Here is a 19,814-nt window from a genome sequence, read left to right as displayed (position 1 = left end):
AGAGGTGTTAGTGTACGAGTAGTTTTCCCAGTTAATGGCAAGGTAGTTGAAATCACCCAGTATTAGGGTGTTTGGTTGCATATTAATATTCTCCAGTATGTTTAGAAAGGCGTAGTGAGAATCTGGGGGCATGGTGGGGGATCTGTAGCAAGCTGCAATTTGGATTGCAGTCTTACCTAGTGTTAGTTGCACCTGGAGAATTTCAGATGCATTGTGTTGGGCAACTAACCTGGTGGTGTGAATATCCTTGATGAATATGGACACTCCTCCACCTTTAGTGTTTTGATCCTGGTTTGGTAGCCGAAAAGTGTGGTAAGAGTTGTAGCCTGGTATTGCAGGGGTGCTCTCTGGAGCCTTTAATCAGGTCTCAGTTACTGCACAGATATCGATGTTCTCCAGTTTTAGGAGTGCCTCGAGAGAGTGCATTTTGAGGTTTAGAATTCTAGCACTGAGTAGCATTACCTTCAGATTTTGCATGCTTGTACCTGTTACGGTGGTGGTTTTGTCCTTTGAACTTTGCCTAAAAAGGGCACTATAGGGGTGGCAAGAGCCTTAGCCAGTAACCTGAATCCCAGGGGCGACAGGTGCAGACCATCTCTGGCAAAGCATTGTGGTCTGTCGATCATGTCTTCCCAGGCAGATAGATATTGGAGCCCCTTTGAATGACACCGGAAGCTTAGCCAATTGTTGTAGTCAATCATTTTGTCCTTGTATTGTGGTATCATTCTGGGCGAAGGCAGGATGCTACTCAGGGCTAGGGTCATACCTGCCTGGGCCACATGATCCGAGAGCTCTTCCATGCCTCCTTTCATGTAGTCCAGGGAGGTACGTCTCAAGTCATTCACTCCAACATGGACAATGACAGAGTCATATTTGTACTTGTTGTGGAGTGACTTGAGTGCATGAGTTATGTGGTGGATCCTGGCTCCCGACAGGCAGCTCACTGTAATTTTCTCCTTGTTCAGCCTGGTGAGTGGGACATCAGTGTGCCTGACTATAGAGTCACCTGTGACTAAATTGTTAGGTACGTTGTCTTGCCTTAGGGGTTGTTGCTGGGTGGCACACTGGTGTTGTGAGCTATGTGACACTTTGGTTGTGATTGGTGTTTGTTTGTATTTCAGCTTCGGAGGTCTTTGTTGCTTGGGCAGGTTACAGTTAAGGGCCTCTGCATATGTGGATTTAGTGTTGCTATATGTGGATGTTAGTGGTGTGAGTTTAGAAGGGCTATGTGTTGCTTGAAGTGTAGTGAGGGTGGTAACCTTCTCCTCTTGACTGTCTAGCACAATCTTGGGTGGAGAGAGTGTTGCTTCCAGTTTGGCTATGTAAGTGCATCTCTCACAGGTTGTTGTGTTGGGTGGTAGGAGGAGAGGGTTGTCTGTGTACATGAGGCAATTGCTGCATTGCCCCAATATGCCCAGATTCACCAGGTGGACAGGAGAAATCAACGGAAGCTGACCCTTGGACATGCCTGGTTTGGTGCTTTTTTTTTATTTTTATTATTATAAAGTACAGGAGCTGTTTTCCCATACCTTAGCAAGGTACTTTGCAATTATAGGCTGTTTAGTGCCTATGATTAATTTCTCCTTATTAATAAGGGGAGTTGAGTGCTTGTATCAGTTTAAGGCTTCCTGGTGCTTTCCAGCAGGTATTAGAGCAAGTGCTAGTCACAGGGATGCTTAAAGGTAAGCTGAAAACAAAATGGTTTATTCTAAACACTGCAGTGTGCACTAGAGAAGTTAGATGTGAAAGTAGGTAACTTAAGTTTTACCTGTCTAAACAGTTAAGTTTTAGGGGAGACTCACTATTTTTAAAATAGCAAGATAGATTGAAAAGGGGTGATCACTTTTGTACTATGGAATACAGTAGAATGGCCAATAATTTTAAATAGTTGAAGGGGAGTGATTTCACAAAATGATAATGTTTTGCTTACTCACACAAGCCAGTGAAAGCAGAGAGGAAATGAGTATGGGAAAGCAGAGTGGGAAGGCAGAGAGGAAATGAGTATGGGAAGGCAGAGAGGAAATGAGTATGAGAAAGCAGAGAGGAAATGAGTATGTGAAAGTAGAGAGGAAATGAGTATGGGAAAGCAGAGAGGAAATGAGTATGGGAAAGCAGAGAGGAAATGAGTATGAGAAAGCAGAGAGGAAATGCGTATGTGAAAGCAGAGAGGAAATGAGTATGTGAAAGCAGAGAGAAAATGAGTATGGGAAAGCAGAGAGGAAATGAGTATGGGAAAGCAGAGAGGAAATGCGTATGGGAAAGCAGAGAGGAAATGCGTATGGGAAAGCAGAGAGGAAATGCGTATGGGAAAGCAGAGAGGAAATGAGTATGTGAAAGCAGAGAGGAAATGCGTATGTGAAAGCAGAGAGGAAATGCGTATGGGAAAGCAGAGAGGAAATGCGTATGGGAAAGCAGAGAGGAAATGCGTATGGGAAAGCAGAGAGGAAATGCGTATGGGAAAGCAGAGAGGAAATGCGTATGGGAAAGCAGAGAGGAAATGCGTATGGGAAAGCAGAGAGGAAATGCGTATGTGAAAGCAGAGAGGAAATGCGTATGTGAAAGCAGAGTGGAAATGCGTATGGGAAAGCAGAGAGGAAATGCGTATGGGAAAGCAGAGAGGAAATGCGTATGAGAAAGCAGAGAGGAAATGAGTATGAGAAAGCAGAGAGGAAATGAGTATGGGAAAGCAGAGAGGAAATGAGTATGGGAAAGCAGAGAGGAAATGAGTATGGGTATCTGTTGATGACATCTGTTCAGCAGCTACTTGGTTTATTGTACATACATTTATTAACCCACTACACGCTGGGCTTACATCAGTTCAGCTGGGGACTCTGTTCCAGCACTTGAGAACAGATGGAAGAAACAACATCTGGTAAAAAGCTCTCTAGTTACCATAATGATAAGTTCATCTTGTTCTCTTTCATTTTACTCAAAATTCCCTCCCTCTGTTCCCCTACTATATTATTATGTTTGGCTCCAGTTTGACTGCAGTGATCTTGTGGGGTTCTTGTGATATTATAGCTACAGTCTGTATTCCAAGTATATGTGTATTTTGGGTTGTGTGTGTATGTACACACACACACACACACACACACACACATATATATATATATATATATATATATATATATATATACACACACACACACGCTCACACATACTCGTATACATATGTGTGTGTATATATATGTGTGTGTAAATATATATATATATATATATATATATATATATATATATATATATATATATATATATATATGTTTCTGTAATAGGCAAACTTGATATGAAGTATTTATTTATTTTATTTATTTAAGTTTAATGAATGGGGAAGTCCACTGGGCCAAGACGAGCCCGTTTTCAGTGGAGGCCCAAGGAGAAAATCCAAATTACATTTCATATGTTACAAAAGGACATAGTTCATACAGCTAATTAAACATTTACAGATAAGCTCCATGATATTTGCAATTGGCTTGTCACAATGTTACAAAAATGAAAAGACATAATTCAGTACAGAAATTTCAACATTTACATAAAGTGAATATTTTTGTTATAAACTCAATTGAAGGTTTAACATTTCAAAATATATAGCTACTAGCCATTAGTAGGTTAAGAAAACATTATGCATAGAGAGGGTAATAGTATATTTGAGACTGGAGAGTATAATACAATAGATAGAGAGAAAATTAGTTTTTAGTAGGGAAGGGATAGTTTTGGGTGGGATGAAGTAATAGTAGAGATAGTTGGATGAGTCAGTGCAAGGTGGAATGAGGAGGGGGAGGGGTTTAAGTTAGAGCGTGGCAAGGGCATGCCCATGTGGAAAAAAGATGAGAGAGTAGCTGAATTTGTATGGTTAAGTAGGTTGCGTAGGTGTGTCTGGGGAGAGAGTTCCACTGTTTAGCTAAGGAGTGGGACAGCAGTAGATGGCCAGGAGGTCGTGCAGGTTTGTGGACCTGAAGGAGATTTTGGTTTTTGGATCTGAGTCAGCGGTTGGGAATGTAAGGTTTTAAGGACGTAGTGAGAGCTGGGCAGTTGGCAGGTTTAAAGATGAGCTTCTGGGCAATGGTGAGTTGTAGGTAACTGAGTTAGTTGGGTAGTTCAAGCCAGTTGAGGGTGGGGAGGGAGTGGCAGTGGTGGGATGAGTTTTTTGAATTGTTTGCAAATTTGGAGAACTTGTGGTAGCAGGATTCAAGTTTGGACTGAAGGCCAAGATGGAGATTGGTGAAAAAAGGGGCATCATACATAAGGGAGGGGAGTAGGAAGGTGGATGCAAGAGTTTGATGGGTAGAGGGGCTTAGGAAGTGGATGTGCCTGTAGAGGAGACCTACCTTTTGGTGTGTTTTCTTGATTGTGGAGTGGATGTGGGTGTCAAGTTTTAGTTCTTCATCAATAATGATGCCAAGAAGCTTGGTGTTGGGGACAATTTCAATGAGGGTGTTGTTTTGGCTCTGTATGCTGAATGTGGATTTCTCAATGGAGTTTTTGGTAGGGGACAAAAAACGTTAGTTTGGTTTTATTTGCATTTAGTGCCAGTTGGTTAGACTGCATCCTGGTTTCTGTTTTGGAGAAGGCTAGTAGGATTTCTGCTAGGACCTCAGAGGGGAGAAGGCTGAGCAGGTGATTGTTGAGTCATCTGCATATTGGATAATAGATGAGTCTGGGATAGATTGATGAAAGTTGTTAATGAATAGGTTGGAGAAGAGGGCCAAGAACAATACCTTGTGGGACACCTATGGGTGTGGGAAGGAAGGGGTAGGTTGAAGTTTTCCATTGGACAGCTTGTTGGCGGTTGGACAAGTAGCTGGAAAACCAGGCAATGGTGGTGGGAGAGAGGTGTAGGGTGGAGAGTTGGGATATAAGTAGGGTGTGTGAGATGGTGTCAAAGGGCTTTGACAGCTCTAGGAATAGTGTGGATATGAACTTGCCTGAGTCGCGTTCAAGGTTTATGGTTTCAAGAAAGGAAAGAAGGGCAGTCGTGGTGCTGTGGCCAGGGTGGAAGCCGTGTTGGGTAGGGGAGAGGAGATCGTTTAGTGTTAGGTGTGCCATGAGTTGTGCTTGTATTGTTTTCTCTAGTATTTTAGAAAGAGGGGAAAGGATGGCAATAGGCCTGAAGTTGGTGGTGTCAGTATTTTTGCCACCTTTGTGGAGGGGGATGATGTAAGCATGGCGCCAGATAGAAGGGACGTATGATTCTTGTATAGATCTATTTATAAAAATAGAGATGGGATAGGCGATGCTGTCTGCAGATTGTTTGAGGAAAATGGGTGGAAGGTTGTCAGGTGCATTGCGACAGGGTTTGAGATTGAGGAGAAGTCTTCTTATAGTGCTTGTGGGGATGGGCTTGAGGCAGAAGGATGTGGCAGAAGGTTGATGATTGGGGTGGTGGTTGGGGCAGGAAGGGGTGGTGGTGGAGGAGGGGGGTGAAAAGGAGGCTGTTTAGCTACGCAGTCTATGAAGAATGAGTTGAACTGGCTGGCTGTTTCAAGGTTGGAGAGGTTGAGGTCTGGGCAGTGGTTTTCTTTGTTGCCAGGATGCAGCATGGATGAGATGGAGTCCCAGAATTTTTTGGGATTTGTTGAGTGCAAGGACTGGAGTTTGGAGAGTTTGTATTTCAGTGACAGACTGGATTATGGGTTAAGGGAGGAGCCTGAGTCTTGGATCCAAAAGTCTGAGGGGGCAATATCAGATCCAATTGCTGGATTTGAAGACCCATCAATTAAGGATGAAAGAGAACATAAGATATCTATTGTTATGGTAAGTATACAGCTTTTATTTATCTCCCTTGTGTTTCAGGTTCAGGCAGAGGGGATTGATGTAATGCATCTGTCCCCAAACACTAAGTGAGAAAGATAAGAGAGTAAAGGAGGGGGATAGTTGGGAAGAGTATGGGGGTCATCTGGATCTGAGTCTGCCTAGAGTAGAATGAGTGGTTCAAAGCTCTTGGGTGGAGTGGATGTAAGAGATGATTGAACTCTTGGACCATAAGAAGTTTAGTCAGCTAGTACAGGACTATTCATAGGTAGGTACTAGGCTATCGGCCCTGGGGCCTATACAAGCCCAGCCAAAAAGGTACCCTGGCTTTTGCCCCCCAAGAAAATTATTTTCCTATGCCACTGTCGAGCAGAGCCAGAGAGGTGATCCCTGGGGTGAATTTCCTATTTCCCATCCAATAATCAAGATTTTTCTTGAAGAGTGCTAATGAGGAGCTTTGTTTGATCTAGATAGGTAGTTTATTCCAGAGTATGGGAAGTCCCTGGGACAGGAATCTATCCCTCCGGCATGTTCTGTTTATTCTGGTGACAAGGTTTAGGTTCCTAGAGCATGTACCTCGGAGGGATTGGGATTTCTTTAAGTGGAGCATGTCCAACAGCTCTGTGTTTGACACAGCTTTGTATGTTAGGCAGAGATCACCTCTGAGCAGGTGATATGGGACGGAGTAAAGCTGTAGTTTTTTGAGATGGTCTGTGTAGGGCATCTGTTTGAGGCTGGTAATCCTCTTTGTGAGGTATTTCTGCGGCCTTTCCAATTGTTGTAGATGTCTTGTGAGGTACATACCAAAAGGGGCGTTGTACTCTATAATGGGTCTAATGAGTGATGAGTAGAGGGAAACAATGACCTCTTTTTTTCTGGATGAGAAACCTTTTGTGATGTGTGCCACGTAGAAGAATTTCCTGACTACTGTGGCGATGTGATTATCAAAGGAGAGATTACTGTCCACCTGTGTCCCAAGGTCTCTTATCACACTTTCGGTGTTAAGTATACTACCGCCTATGTTGTAGTTCATGGGTATTCCAGCAAGTTTAGAATTCTGGAAGTTGTCCAAACCAAGACAGTGGAAGTCATAGCTGTATGAGTGAAGGCACAAGTGCTCCACAATGATCATGCTGTTGTACTGTTTAGAAATGGAGGAAGAGTGGGAATATAAAGAGAGATGATCAGGGTGTTGCTTGTCTTGGTTTACAGTTGAAGACCAACAGGCAGGGTAGTTCGTTTATATGCTTTATTATATAGAAAAAGAAAAAAATGGTCTGGACACGCCAAAAATCAGTGAGTGGTTTATTTCACAAATAAATACAAGCGCTTGTATTTATTTGTGAAATAAACCACTTTACTGCTTTTCCGCGTGTCCAGACCATTTTTTCTTTTTATTAGTCATTAGTTTTATGGTCTGTGTTTTCCACGTTTTGTTGTTTATTCTTTATTACGTAGAAACACATCAGGATGGACAGCAGCAGCACAAAATATAAACAAACTGATTAACTGACAGACTGCACAGACATGCATGCTTACATCTCAACAGCTTACTACAAAATGGCAGTCAGCCTCGCACATGCTTAGTATTTATACACATGTGCAAGCCCATGGAAAGCCTTTTAAAGGTATACATACAGATCTACATCCTCCCTCTTTAATGAATTGCCCACAATAAAATAACATCTGAAGAAGACATGCAGTTATACAGAGACTGAGAAATAAACAGCATTCATGTCCAAGTTGCTGTGCATCTGGATCATGGTCTGGAAATATGATTTGATCTAGTGATACAGCAATTAGGACTGGGTTTACCAACCGGGCAGTCATTGGTGAACAAACAGTTTCAGGAGTTTCGGTATTCTTCTCAGGAACAGGGATATTTACTGGAATGTCCTCGAACTGGAAAGCTGGATAACTCAGTCTGAGATCTAGAGTCTTTCTCACAGGCAAAATGCTGCAGTACAGGCTCGGACACCGGTACTAAATGTGTTTTTAGTAGTGTTCTGGTTTGTCTTGACAGAAGTCTCTGTGCAGGTGAACCAAGATGTTTATCATGAGGAGTATTTCTGAGATTCAGGAGATTCAGAAAAACATCGCTATTGTCTCGTTTCAACTTCTGTAATTGTTTCACACTTTAAACTGCACATTCTGCCAAACCATTTGACTGTGGGTACTCAGGGCTACTCGTAACATGAATAAAGTCCCACTCTTCAACAAATCTCTTAAACTGCTGGCTTGTAAACTGTGTACCATTGTCAGAAATAACTTTGTGTGGACTACCATGGACTGCAAAATGACACTTCAACTTAATAATGACAGTACTGAATGCTAGATTAGGAAGTAGTTCAGTCTTGAACCAATTTGAATAACAGTCTAACACCAAGTAATGTTGACCATTTGATTCAAAAATGTCTGTAGCTACTGTCGACCAAGGTAGTTCAGAAATCTGGTTTTGCTGAAGTATTTATTTTTTTGTTGATGTGGCTTAGTACTCTTACATACAGAACAAGATGAAAGTATTCTTTCAATATCCTTTGACATAGAAGGCTAAAACGCTAGTTCTCTCACCCTTCTTTTGATAGAATCAGTTCCTGGGTGGCCATGATGCAAAATGGTAAATATACTCTTGTTGCAAGGACTTTGGAATAGTCACTTTAGGACCTTTCATGATGATACCATTGTCAAACAAAATCTCATCTCTGTAAGGAAAATAAGGCTGTAGGTCATGAAGTAAACAAGATTGCCTTGACAGCCATCCTTGACTGATAAAGTGGTTGAGCTTCTGAAGAACTGGATCTGAGGCTGTATGACTTTTAAGCTCATTAAGACGTGGAAGAAAAATTTCTCACTTCATGACTTCAAAATCAAGTTTCTCATTTTCTGGCTGTTCAGTGGTATCTCTGGGCAATGTAGATAAAGTATCAGCAAGAGAAAGAAGTTTGCCTTTTGTTTAGACAAGATTGAAATTATACTTTTGCAATTTCAACATTGTGCATTGCAATATGGCTGGAGCTGTTTTCAAAGGCTTTCGCAAAATAGTGACTAGAGGTTGGTGATCTGTTTTGATCTGTATAGTTCTACCATAAATATAATCATGGGACTTCGAACATGCAAACACAATTGCCAAGAGTTCCTTTGTCTGTCTGAGCATACTGCATCTCATTTTGGGTTAGGGTTCTGGACACATAGGCTATTGGTCTACCCTCTTGAAGAATGACTGCACCAAGACCAAATTTCGAAGCATCACATGAGAGAGTTATTGGTTTGTGAACATCGTACTATCTGAGAGTTGGTGGACTGGCAATTCTCTGTTTCAGGACATCAAATGCCTTTTGGTGGTGTTCTAACGATGACCAGAATACATCTTTGCATGTCAGCTCTCTAAGCAGTGCTGAAAGTTGGCTCAAATCTGGAATGAATTTCCCTAGGTAGTTAACCATGTCAAGAAAACATAGGGCTTTGAATATTGTCTGGAGCTGGCATCTCAGGAATTGCTGTTTGCTTGGAAGGATTTGGTCTTAAGTCTGAACTAGTAAATAAATGACCAACATAAGTAACGTCTCGTAGTCTGAACTTGCACTTTGAGGATTCAGCTTAAGATTCACTTCACGTGCTCTTTCCAGAACTTTCTTGAGGTTTTTGTCATGCTCTGTTTCACCATTACCTCCTACTAGAATGTCATCTACTATAATAGCACATAGATACCCAGAAAAAAAATTGTTCCGTGGCACACTGGAAGACTTCACTGGCAGTATTTATCCCAAATGGCATTCTGAAAAATCTGTACCTGCCAAAAGGAGTACTGAAAGTAGTTGGCACTGAGGATTTTGAGTCAAGGAAAATCTGCCAAAATGAACTCTGCATCCAAAACAGAAAAAAAACAGTGGCATTTGGCATGAGAGCAGTGTCTTCTTCGACTGCACGCATTGGATGATGAGGTATTTTCAGTGCTTTGTTTAAATCTCGTGGATAAATACATATTTTGATATCATCTGAGCTTTTATTATGAGCTACTACCATGGAAGATACCCATTCATTCGGTTCGTCAACTGGATAAATCACACCTTGCTGTACCATTTTATCTAGCTCAGCCTTGATTCTGTTCTGCATAGTTACTGGACCTTTCTAGGCTGGTCTGACAACTGGGCTGACCTCAGCGTCTAACTTCATGGAGTACACAACTTGGAGTTTGCCTAGTTTGTCTTCAAAAAGATCAGCATAGGTAGAGAAAACAGTCTGGGTGAAATTAGAACAGTGGTCTTTCAAGCTTACACGGTGGACTTCCTTATTAAATGAAAGTAGTCCCATTTTTAAACTGTCTCTGAGACCTAATAATGACTGTACGTGCCTTTTGACTATGTAAAATTACAAGTCCTAGCTCTTCCCAGCAGAATAACATGAAAGCACTACTGAAACTTCGGTCTGAATTTCTTCACCCCCATAAGCAACAAGCTTCATACACTTTGACAAATCAAGTTTCTCACCAGCACATACTTTAGCAAATGTTTCTGCTGACATAACATTGCACTTTGAACCTTTGTCAACTTTGAGATATAGAGGTCTTCCATTTATCCGGACAGTACAAACAAAATACTTAATTCTTTGCCCATAAATCTACTGCATTGACTGTTTCATTAAGTACAGACACACCATCAACATAAAAACTAGGGCCACAGCTTTCTAATTGATCAACTTGTCTCTTTAAATGTTCTCTTTTAATAAAAGAATGAACCTTATTTGATTTACAAAAACTTTGAAAATTATTCCACTTATTGTATTTGTGGCATTGCTGACCAAAAACTAAGCACTTTTTTTTTAGGGGAGGGTGTCATGATTTGCACCACAATTACGAAATTACGACAGTTGACTATGAAACTGGGTAGAGGCACATTCTTTGATTTTGCTGAGTCACTCTTATGCTTCACCGAGACTGTGCGCACTCTGGAATTTGCTAGAATGCTATGGTATTTCCCATGGAGTGTCACAGGATCTGCAACAGCCACCATGTGCTTGGGCCTGTTTTCTTTAACCATGTGCTGCATACTGTCAACATTAGCACTAGAAGATACTGGAATGCTGAATTCCTCATTTGTAAACATATTTGTGTGTTTTTCTGTAAGCTCATATATCTGACAAATGTCAGTGGCCTTATTCAAAGTTAAATCACTGTCACAAAGCAAAATCTTTCTCACAGCATCATCTTTAATACCAGACACACGTCTGTCTTTTTATCAGCTCATCCCTTGATTCACCAAATCTACACATTTTAGCTTTGTTTCTCAAGTCAGTTATATATGCTACAAATGTTTCACCAGACTTTTGATCCCTTGTGTAAAACAACTGCCTTTCCATTGAAATATTCATTTGGGGGTTACACATTTCTCTAAATTTACGTTTCAAGCACTCAGGGTCTTCCAGTGTTTCAGCCAGTACCACTTTATGGCGGGCTTCCCCCTCTCCTGCAAACACAGCAGGTGCATACACAAATGAATGCTCTTTTTCTATCAAACCAGCTAAATTAAGCAGAATAAATGTCTTTGTCGGTGCATCTTTATCAGAAAATGCAGCTTGTATGAAAATGTCATACTCTTGTTCACTCTCCAGTTCTCTGCAGTATTGTTATTAAAGATAAGAGGAGCTGGAGGTAAAGCTCCCTCCAACCAAGACTGAACTTAACAGTCAAGAGAAGAAGGTAAACATTTACACCACACCACACTCATCACATAGTCTCACTAAATCTACACCACCAAAATACACACATAGTAACACAAAAACATTCGCGAAGGCTCTCAGTAATAATCTGTTTAAGCAACAGAGACCTCTAAAGCAGAAATGCAAGCAACCTTCATCCTCCAACACAACCCAAATGACACATAGCCCACAGACTCAGTGTGCTACTCAACCACAGCCAATAAGGCAAAACAACTTACCCAACACACTAGTCATAGGTGACTCTATAGTCAGGCACACTGATGTCCCACTCACCAGGCTAAACAAGGAGAAGGTTACTGTCAGCTGCCTGTCGGGTGCCAGGATCCCCCACATAACCCACGCACTCTGGTCACTCCACAAGTACTGGTATGACTCTGTCATTGTCCATGTTGGTGTGAATGACCTGAGATGTACCTCCCTGGACTACATGAAAAGAGACGTGGAAGAGCTCTCCAGTCTTGTAGCCCAGGCAGGTATGACCCTAGCCCTGAGTAGCATTCTGCCATCACCCAGAATGATACCGCAGTACAAGGACAAAATGATTGACTTCAGCAATTGGCTAAGATTCTGGTGTCTAAGGGGATCCAGTATCTGTCTGCGTGGGATGACATGGTTGACAGACCACAATGCTTTGCCACAGATGGCCTGCACCTGTCGCCCCTGGGATTCCGGATACTGGCTAAAGCTCTTGCCACTCCTATAGTGCCTTTTTTAGGCAAGGTTCAAATGACAAATTCACCACCGTAACAGGAACAGGCAAGCAAAAACTGAGGGTAATGCTACTCAGTGCTAGAAGTCTAAATCTCAAAATGCACTCCCTCGAGGTGCTCCTTAAAATGGAAAACATTGATATCTGTGCAGTGACTGAGACCTGGATCAAGGCGCCAGAGAGCAACCCTTCACTACCAGGCTATAACTCATACCACACTTTTCGGCCATGTAACCTGGACCGAAACACCAAAGGCGGAGGTGTGTCCATATTCATTAAGGATATCCACACCTCCAGGCTAGTTGCTGAGGATAATGCATCCGAGGTTACCCAAGTGCAACTAACTCTGGGCAAAACTGCAATCCAAATTGTAGCTTTCTACAGATCCCCCACCATGCCCCAGGATTCCCACTCCTCTTTTCTTGATGTACTGGAAAATATTAGAGTTCAACCAAACACCCTAATAATGGGCGACTTCAACTACCCCACCATTAACTTGGAAAACTACTCGTGTACCAACTCATTAGCTCAACGTTTTCTGGAATTCATAAACTCCAATGCCCTGGATCAACTTATCCACACCCCTACCAGGTGCAACAATATCCTAGACCTAGTCATTACCAGCATGAGTGACCAGTGTTCCACACATGAAGTTAACTCCTCGTTGGTCCGATCGGACCATAAGCTAATCACCCTTGATATCCGCATCTCGCCTCCACCCCCCATTAAGGAAACCACGATAAAAAATTTCTCCAAAGCCAACTTCATGCTTCTTAAGACAGAAGTGGTGAACTTCATGACACCCATGCAGATGGACAATACAGTTACAACTGCTGAATCCTGCACAAATGCACTCTGTAAGCACTTACACGAGTGCATGGATTGTGCTATCCCAAACAGAATCAAGACGCTATCCTCCAAAAAAAGGAAGCCAGTCTGGTGGTCCCCTGCCATAAACAAACTGTACAACAGAAGGAAGGAAACTGTTGCAAAGGTGAGTAAAATCCCATGAGTGGAGGAGCTCCCCTGGTCAACCTCAGTAAGAAGCTGAGACCCCTTATAAGTTCCTCCAAAGCTAGCTATGAAAACAAAATTGCCACTAATTCTAAGGACAACCACAAAGCATTCTATAGCATGTCAAGAATCTCAATGGCAACACCCAGATCTGCTCTGAGTTACAGCACAAAGGCACGAAAATTACAGAACCAACTGATATTGCCAACATCCTAGCAGATAGGTTCAGTGCTAACTGTACCCCCCCCCCCACCCCCTAAAGGGCTCATATCTATACAGGAAGAATGCAGAGTCCCTGTAATCACAACTACACAGGTAAAAGCTGCACTCTCTAAAGCCAAAAACACAGCATCCATGGGACCAGACAACATCCCAGGCTGCGTTTTACATGAACTTCAGAATGAACTGGCTCCCCACTTAAGCACCATGTTCAATAATAGCCTTGCTTCAGGCTTTGTGCCCACTGAATGGCGCACAGCAACAGTTATCACACTCCACAAAGGGGGAGCCACCAATTATCCTGGAAACTATCGACCTATTAGCCTGACTAGACTGGTCTGCAAAGCCATGGAACGTATCATCATGGAACTCATAAACAAAGACATTGGTAACCTCCAAACTCTGGATCCCACCCAGTTCGGGTTTGTGAATGGCAGATCATGCCTCCTGAACCTGATCGACTTCTTTGAGGCAGTCACCAAATCCGTAGATGAGGGTAAGGTGGTTCACACAGCCTATCTTGACTTCGCCAAGGCTTTCGACACCATCCCTCATTCTGGAATTACAGCTAAACTCACTAAACTAGGTGTAAATCCCTATGTCACAAGATGGGTTGCCAACTGGCTCACTGACAGAACCCACACTGTAAAAGTTACAGACTCCAAATCTGACCTCAAACCAGTGACAAGTAGAGTACCACAGGGTTCAGTCCTGGGACCTCTCCTGTTTAATATCTACTTGTCTGAAGTACAGGCTAACACAGAAGGCCTCTGGCTAACGAAGTTTGCAGATGACTGCAAACTAGGAGCCATAGTTAAGTCCCCAAATGATGTGGACATCCTACAGAAAGGCCTTGCTGAGACAGATGCCTGGTGTCAGAGCCATGGCCTCAAGCTCAATGCCAAAAAGTGCAGTGTCATCCCCTTTGGTAAAAGCTCTGTACACATGAACTACCACATAGGCAGCAATCTGCTTAACACCGATTGTGTGATAAGAGACCTTGGGACCCAGCTGGACAGTAGTCTCTCCTTTGATAGTCACATCGCCACAGTAGTCAGGAATACCTTCTACGTGTTACACCTCATCATAAAAGGGTTCTCATCCAGGAAAAAAGAGGTCATTGTTCCCTTCTACTCGACACTCATTAGACCCATTATCGAGTACAACGCCCCTTTTGGAATGTACCTCACAAGACATCTGCAGCAGCTGGAAAGACCACAGAAGTACTTCACAAAGAGGATTACTGGCCTCAAACAAATACCCTACACTGACCGTCTCAAAAAACTCAATATGTTACTCCGTAGCATATTTCCTACTCCGAGGTGATCTCTGCCTAACATATAAAGCTATGTCAAACCCAGAGCTGTTGGACATGCTACACCTAAAGAAATCCCAATCCCTCCGAGCTACACGCTCTAGGGACCTAAACCTTGTCACCACAATAAACAGGACATGCTGGAGGGATAGATTCCTGTCCCAGAGACTTCCCATACTCTGGAACAGGCTACCCATCTATGTCAAGAAAAGTCCTTCATTAGCACTCTTCAAGAAAAATCTTGATGAGTGGATGGGAAATAGGAAATATACCCTGGGGATCACATCTGTGTCTCTGCTCGACAGTGGCACAGGAAAAGAACTTTCTTGGGTGGTGTAAGCCAGGGAATCTTGTTGGCTAGGCTTGCATAGGCCCTTGGGCCGATAGCCTAGTACCTACCTATGAACCTATGGTCTGCAAAATCCTTCAGCTGTTCCAAAAAGTATGCTTAAACACACAAAATATGGCCGTTGTAATTATGTATGAACATGCACACACAGCAAGTACTTGTAATAACATTCAGGTGCCCAATAAACTTTTTGAAATAACATACTTTGCGAAATATGCTTTGAAATGGCTGTATTTTGCAAATTAACTGTAGTGTAATAGTTTACAAACTTGTGACACTCCGCATACCTTGGATATCTCAAAGTAGCACATAGCGAAAAAATGCAGTCATTTCCTTATTTTGTACATTTTGTGTGATTCGGACTTTATTTCAAACATGCTCGGGGCTATTTTGAATATTTTTATCAATATGTCACAATTTCGTACATTTCGTTTTACTAAACATTTGTTTTGAACATTTCTGACCTGTTTTTGCAAGTTTTACATGCAGTAGGGATGATCCATTCCTCTATATTAACTGAGTGCCTCTTGGTCTTGATTCTGAATCTCACTTCTGACACCATGTTGCTAGTTTTGGTTTATAGTTGAAGACGAACAGGCAGGGTAGTAAGTTTATATGTTTTATAACACAGAAACACAGGATGGATATCAGCAGTACAAAATATAAACAAACTGATTAACTGATGGACTCCACAGACATGCATGCTTTACATATCAACAGCTTATTACAAAATTGCTGTCAGGCTTGCATGTGCGCAGTATTTATACACGTGCAAGCCTATGGAAAGCTTCTTAAAGGTATACTTAGACACTGATCTACAGGGGAGATTTTAGGGGAATGGCTTAATGCTGAGCTTGGAGAGAGAATCGGACATGATTTACAGATCTGGAGGTAACATGACAACATAAGAAAGATATAGAAATGTGTCAAGGAAAGAAAGATATAGAAATGTGTCAAGGAAAGAAAGATATAGAAATGTGTCAAGGATAGAAAGATATAGAAATGTGTCAAGGATAGAAAGATATAGAAATGTGTCAAGGAAAGAAAGATATAGAAATGTGTCAAGGAAAGAAAGATATAGAAATGTGTCAAGGATAGAAAGATAGAAATGTGTCAAGGACAGAAAGATAGAAATGTGTCAAGGATAGAAAGATATAGAAATGTGTCAAGGATAGAAAGATATAGAAATGTGTCAAGGATAGAAAGATATAGAAATGTGTCAAGGATAGAAAGATATAGAAATGTGTCAAGGATAGAGTACTCTTGACTGCAGACAAGGGTTTAAGGAAGAGTCAAAAAGTGAAAGAGTAGGGGACCAATATAACTGCGTAGGAATTTGAGGCTAGCTATTAGCTCAAAGGATATGGTTATAACAAGTGCAAGAAAGGGAGCAGAGGTGGCATAGTACAAGGAGGCAAACAGAAAATCAGTTGCAATATAAGTCAAATGGAATAAGGAGTCATGAAGAAGAAACACAAGCCTTTGTAGGTGTATAACAGAATCGAGAAAGGGAGGAAAGTACAGACGGGTGGGAAAATGAAAGTATTGAAGGTCAAATTCATGTCTGTCTTCATGGTGGAGAAAGCAGGGAGAGTGCCATGTTAGGAGGAGGAAAAGATAGGGATGAGATAGCTAAGACTTGAGATCAACATAGAGTGAGAGGAGGTGCAGCGCAAACTGGCTTCTCTAAAGGAAGATGAGGCATGGGGACCAGATATGCTGCCTTTTCATTATCCTTTGGGATTTAGCCACCGTAGCAGTGGATTACTTAATGCAGACGCGACTGAGGCTTACAGAATCATGATCCTCTGGGATTTAGCCACCGTAGCAGTGGATTACTTAATGCAGACGCGACTGAGGCTTACAGAATCGTAAGAATAGTACCCTTTCTATTTTTTGGGTGGTGACAGAGAGAGCACGACAGTTTCATTTGGCTTCAAGCTATTCTTCTAATGGCATTGACATGAGAAAGTCAAGTAGAGAACACTGGACGAAAGCTGGTTGCTTTCTTAGAGGACAGCAATATCTTCAAGACACCAATCTACATGGTCTCAAGGCTTGAAGAAGCTTTCAGTCAAACCTGATGCAGTTTTATGATTTAATGGCAAGAGAGCTTGACAGAGGATTACCTGTAGATCCAGTGTCCCCTTGGCTTCACTGGGGCTTTTGACTTTGGTCCAGCACAGACAGCTTCTCAGAATACTTTTAAAATAGACTTGACGTTATGAGAAACATTGTAAATCTAAGAGGAGCAAGGCTAAATCCAAGGACCATAATCATAGTAATTGAGAGGTGTATATGTGCCCATAAGCAGATAGAGCATTTCTCTGTCCCTTTTGGTAGCACCTTAGGTGTTTATTCTTGCATATGCAGTGGACATTATTGTAAAGGTACGTGGTGGCATGAGATGCCATATGGCAAAGCTGACAGATAGGTATGCTTCTGTCATTCTGATCTGAAGTCAGTCTGTTCGGCTGCTTCCCATATGTCTCAGTTTATGATCAGCTTTCAGTTCTTAACTGTGCAAAGGATGTGTATGCCAAGTAAGAAAAAACTGAAAGCTGTCAACCTCACTAAATCATGAGCCGACAGTCCTAAGAGTGGAATTTTGCTAGGGCAAGCAAATTCCAGGTCTATATTAGAAGCACGAACGGTCAGAATATTGACAACCTCTTCATCGACATGTATGTGTTGAATGACCATTTCAGTGAATGGCCACACGTGCAATCTCGGCATTAGTATATTTAGTTAGAGGGGCGAAGCCCCCCACTTTATAGTGTATGTTATATAGTGTTTTTGGTATTTGGCTTATCAATTTCTTTCCTTTGGAAGGAAATTGATGATGTGGCCGTTCACTGAAATGGTAGTTCGACATATACGTGTCGATCCAGAGGTTGTTGACATTCCGACAGTTCATGTTTCTAATATAGACCTGCAAATTCCAACCTCTTATTAGAAGCAGTCTTGGAGATATGTGATGTTTCATGTTTAACAAAAAATAAGACATTCCCAGAAATGGCTTCATTATTTGTTATGGTTCTTGTACTGTAAAACCTTTGCACATGTATTATGCATAAAAACTGAATACACACTATATCTTTATTATTTACAAACTTGGAACAATTCTGACATATTTTGCAGAGCAAATGCTAGGTTTGGAGCCATTCTTGCAGATGAAATGGGTTTAGGAAAGACTCTTCAGTGCATCACACTGCTCTGGACTCTTCTTCGACAAGGACCCTACGGAGGAAAGCCAGTGATAAAAAGAGCCCTTGTTGTTACTCCAGGAAGTCTTGTCAAAAACTGGAACAAAGAATGTAAGAAATGGCTGGGTTCAGAGAGGCTAAAGGTGTATGCAGTTGATCAAGTAAGTTTTAAGTTTTCCTTTTATGCTGACAAAAATTAATTAAAATTATTGATGCAAGGCATCTGATGATAATGATGATGACTCAAGATGTGGAGTGCACCTTCAAAGACCCTGTTCGTCTGTGTACCTTTTGTGGTATCAAGCCTTCCAGAATTTATGACATTTACGAGGGGGGGTTGAATCAGAGCCTCCCTTATGGAATGATCAAACCATAAGAATTTTAGCATTATAAAACGTTTAAGTAACTTTTTTCTTATTTGTTGCTGTCCTTACTAAATGCTGTTGCATAAAATGTAAATTCTATTAATCTTTTTTTCCAAAGAAGTTTTGAAAATCATAATCTGTTAAGGGAATCTCTCAAGGTATAAATGCCAGGCAGATCCAGAATACAGTTCTGTAGTATAGTGGAGTTAAGTTTTAACATGAAGAAATTGGATGAACACTTGTTTTGTTTAGTTCTAAAAACAGTTTTTGTTCATACTGATTAATAAAGAGTATAATTAAAGGAGTAATAAAGGGACAACCATGGCAAAGCACATATATTTAATAAACAATGAGCAGTAAACAGATCACCACTTTTGGAGGAGTACATCAGTGGGTGTAGAACAACAACAGAAGAGACCCATGGAAGGCACTTTTAGTAAAGCAACAAAAATTATTTTTGTTGTTATCACTGTTGTCATCTAGCAGGGATTCAGGTTAAAGGGGTCAGAAAAGGACTGCCGAGAACTATGGAATGAGCAGGGCTGCATCTCAGGGACAACTTGTAGCAGAATCTGGAGATACGCTTGCTGAAAATGGGAACAGAATAGTATGCATTGTCAGTTTTAAATGAAAATGAAGGTCTCTAGTTCAGGAGGTGCACATATGGAGAATGGTTAGTTAACAAAAAAGTTTGATATCATGGAAACTGGAAATAGCGCATTGGAAGGTTCAGTGTAGTGTTTGGTGCATGGGTAATAAAATAATTTATTAAAAGCACTAATGCCACAACAATAAGACGGAAGTGAGCTATAATGTTACTGGGACTTAATAGATTTAGGAAGAATATATGAATTAGTAGAGGAGAGAAGATGAAGTGTGCAACTTCGAAGGATGAGGTGTACAATGGAAGAGCTCTTTTTTATATCCTTTCTCCCCCTCCAATTACTCTTGCATTCATCTTTCTTTAGTGGGGTAAGAGCAAGTCCAAGGAGTCATCATCCAGCCAGACACAAAGGGAATTTGCTCCCTTTCCTTTCACCATTGTGTTGTCCTTTTTTGCTAGAGATAACCTTATTTTAGTAGCCTGGGGGTCTGGCTTCACTCTCCCCTAGACCACGGCTCTCTACATTTAAGGGTGAACTCTAAATGTCTCCTTTCTGGAGAATTCTGGGCA

The 19,814-nt window shown here is 41.5% G+C and overlaps 1 protein-coding gene across 4 annotated transcripts in view; it reads left to right on the top strand.

Annotated features, from left to right (window-relative positions):
- RAD54B (RAD54 homolog B) overlaps positions 1-19,814 on the top strand; it is a 1,676,581-nt gene that overhangs the window by 1,246,582 nt on the left and 410,185 nt on the right. For all 4 annotated transcript variants that reach the window (XM_044066559.1, XM_044066560.1, XM_044066556.1 and 1 more), the window contains exon 7: positions 18,211-18,436. In XM_044066559.1, coding sequence (XP_043922494.1) covers positions 18,211-18,436 — 226 coding nt within the window. The remainder of the gene's footprint in view (positions 1-18,210; positions 18,437-19,814) is intronic.

The sequence above is a fragment of the Protopterus annectens genome, chromosome 3.part1 (assembly GCF_019279795.1).
Source record: "Protopterus annectens isolate FY-2018-M chromosome 3.part1, PAN1.0, whole genome shotgun sequence".
In the NCBI taxonomy this organism is placed as follows: Eukaryota; Metazoa; Chordata; order Ceratodontiformes; family Protopteridae; genus Protopterus; species Protopterus annectens.
Note: the sequence above shows the minus strand (reverse complement) of the source record. Positions and strands in the feature narration are given on the sequence as shown.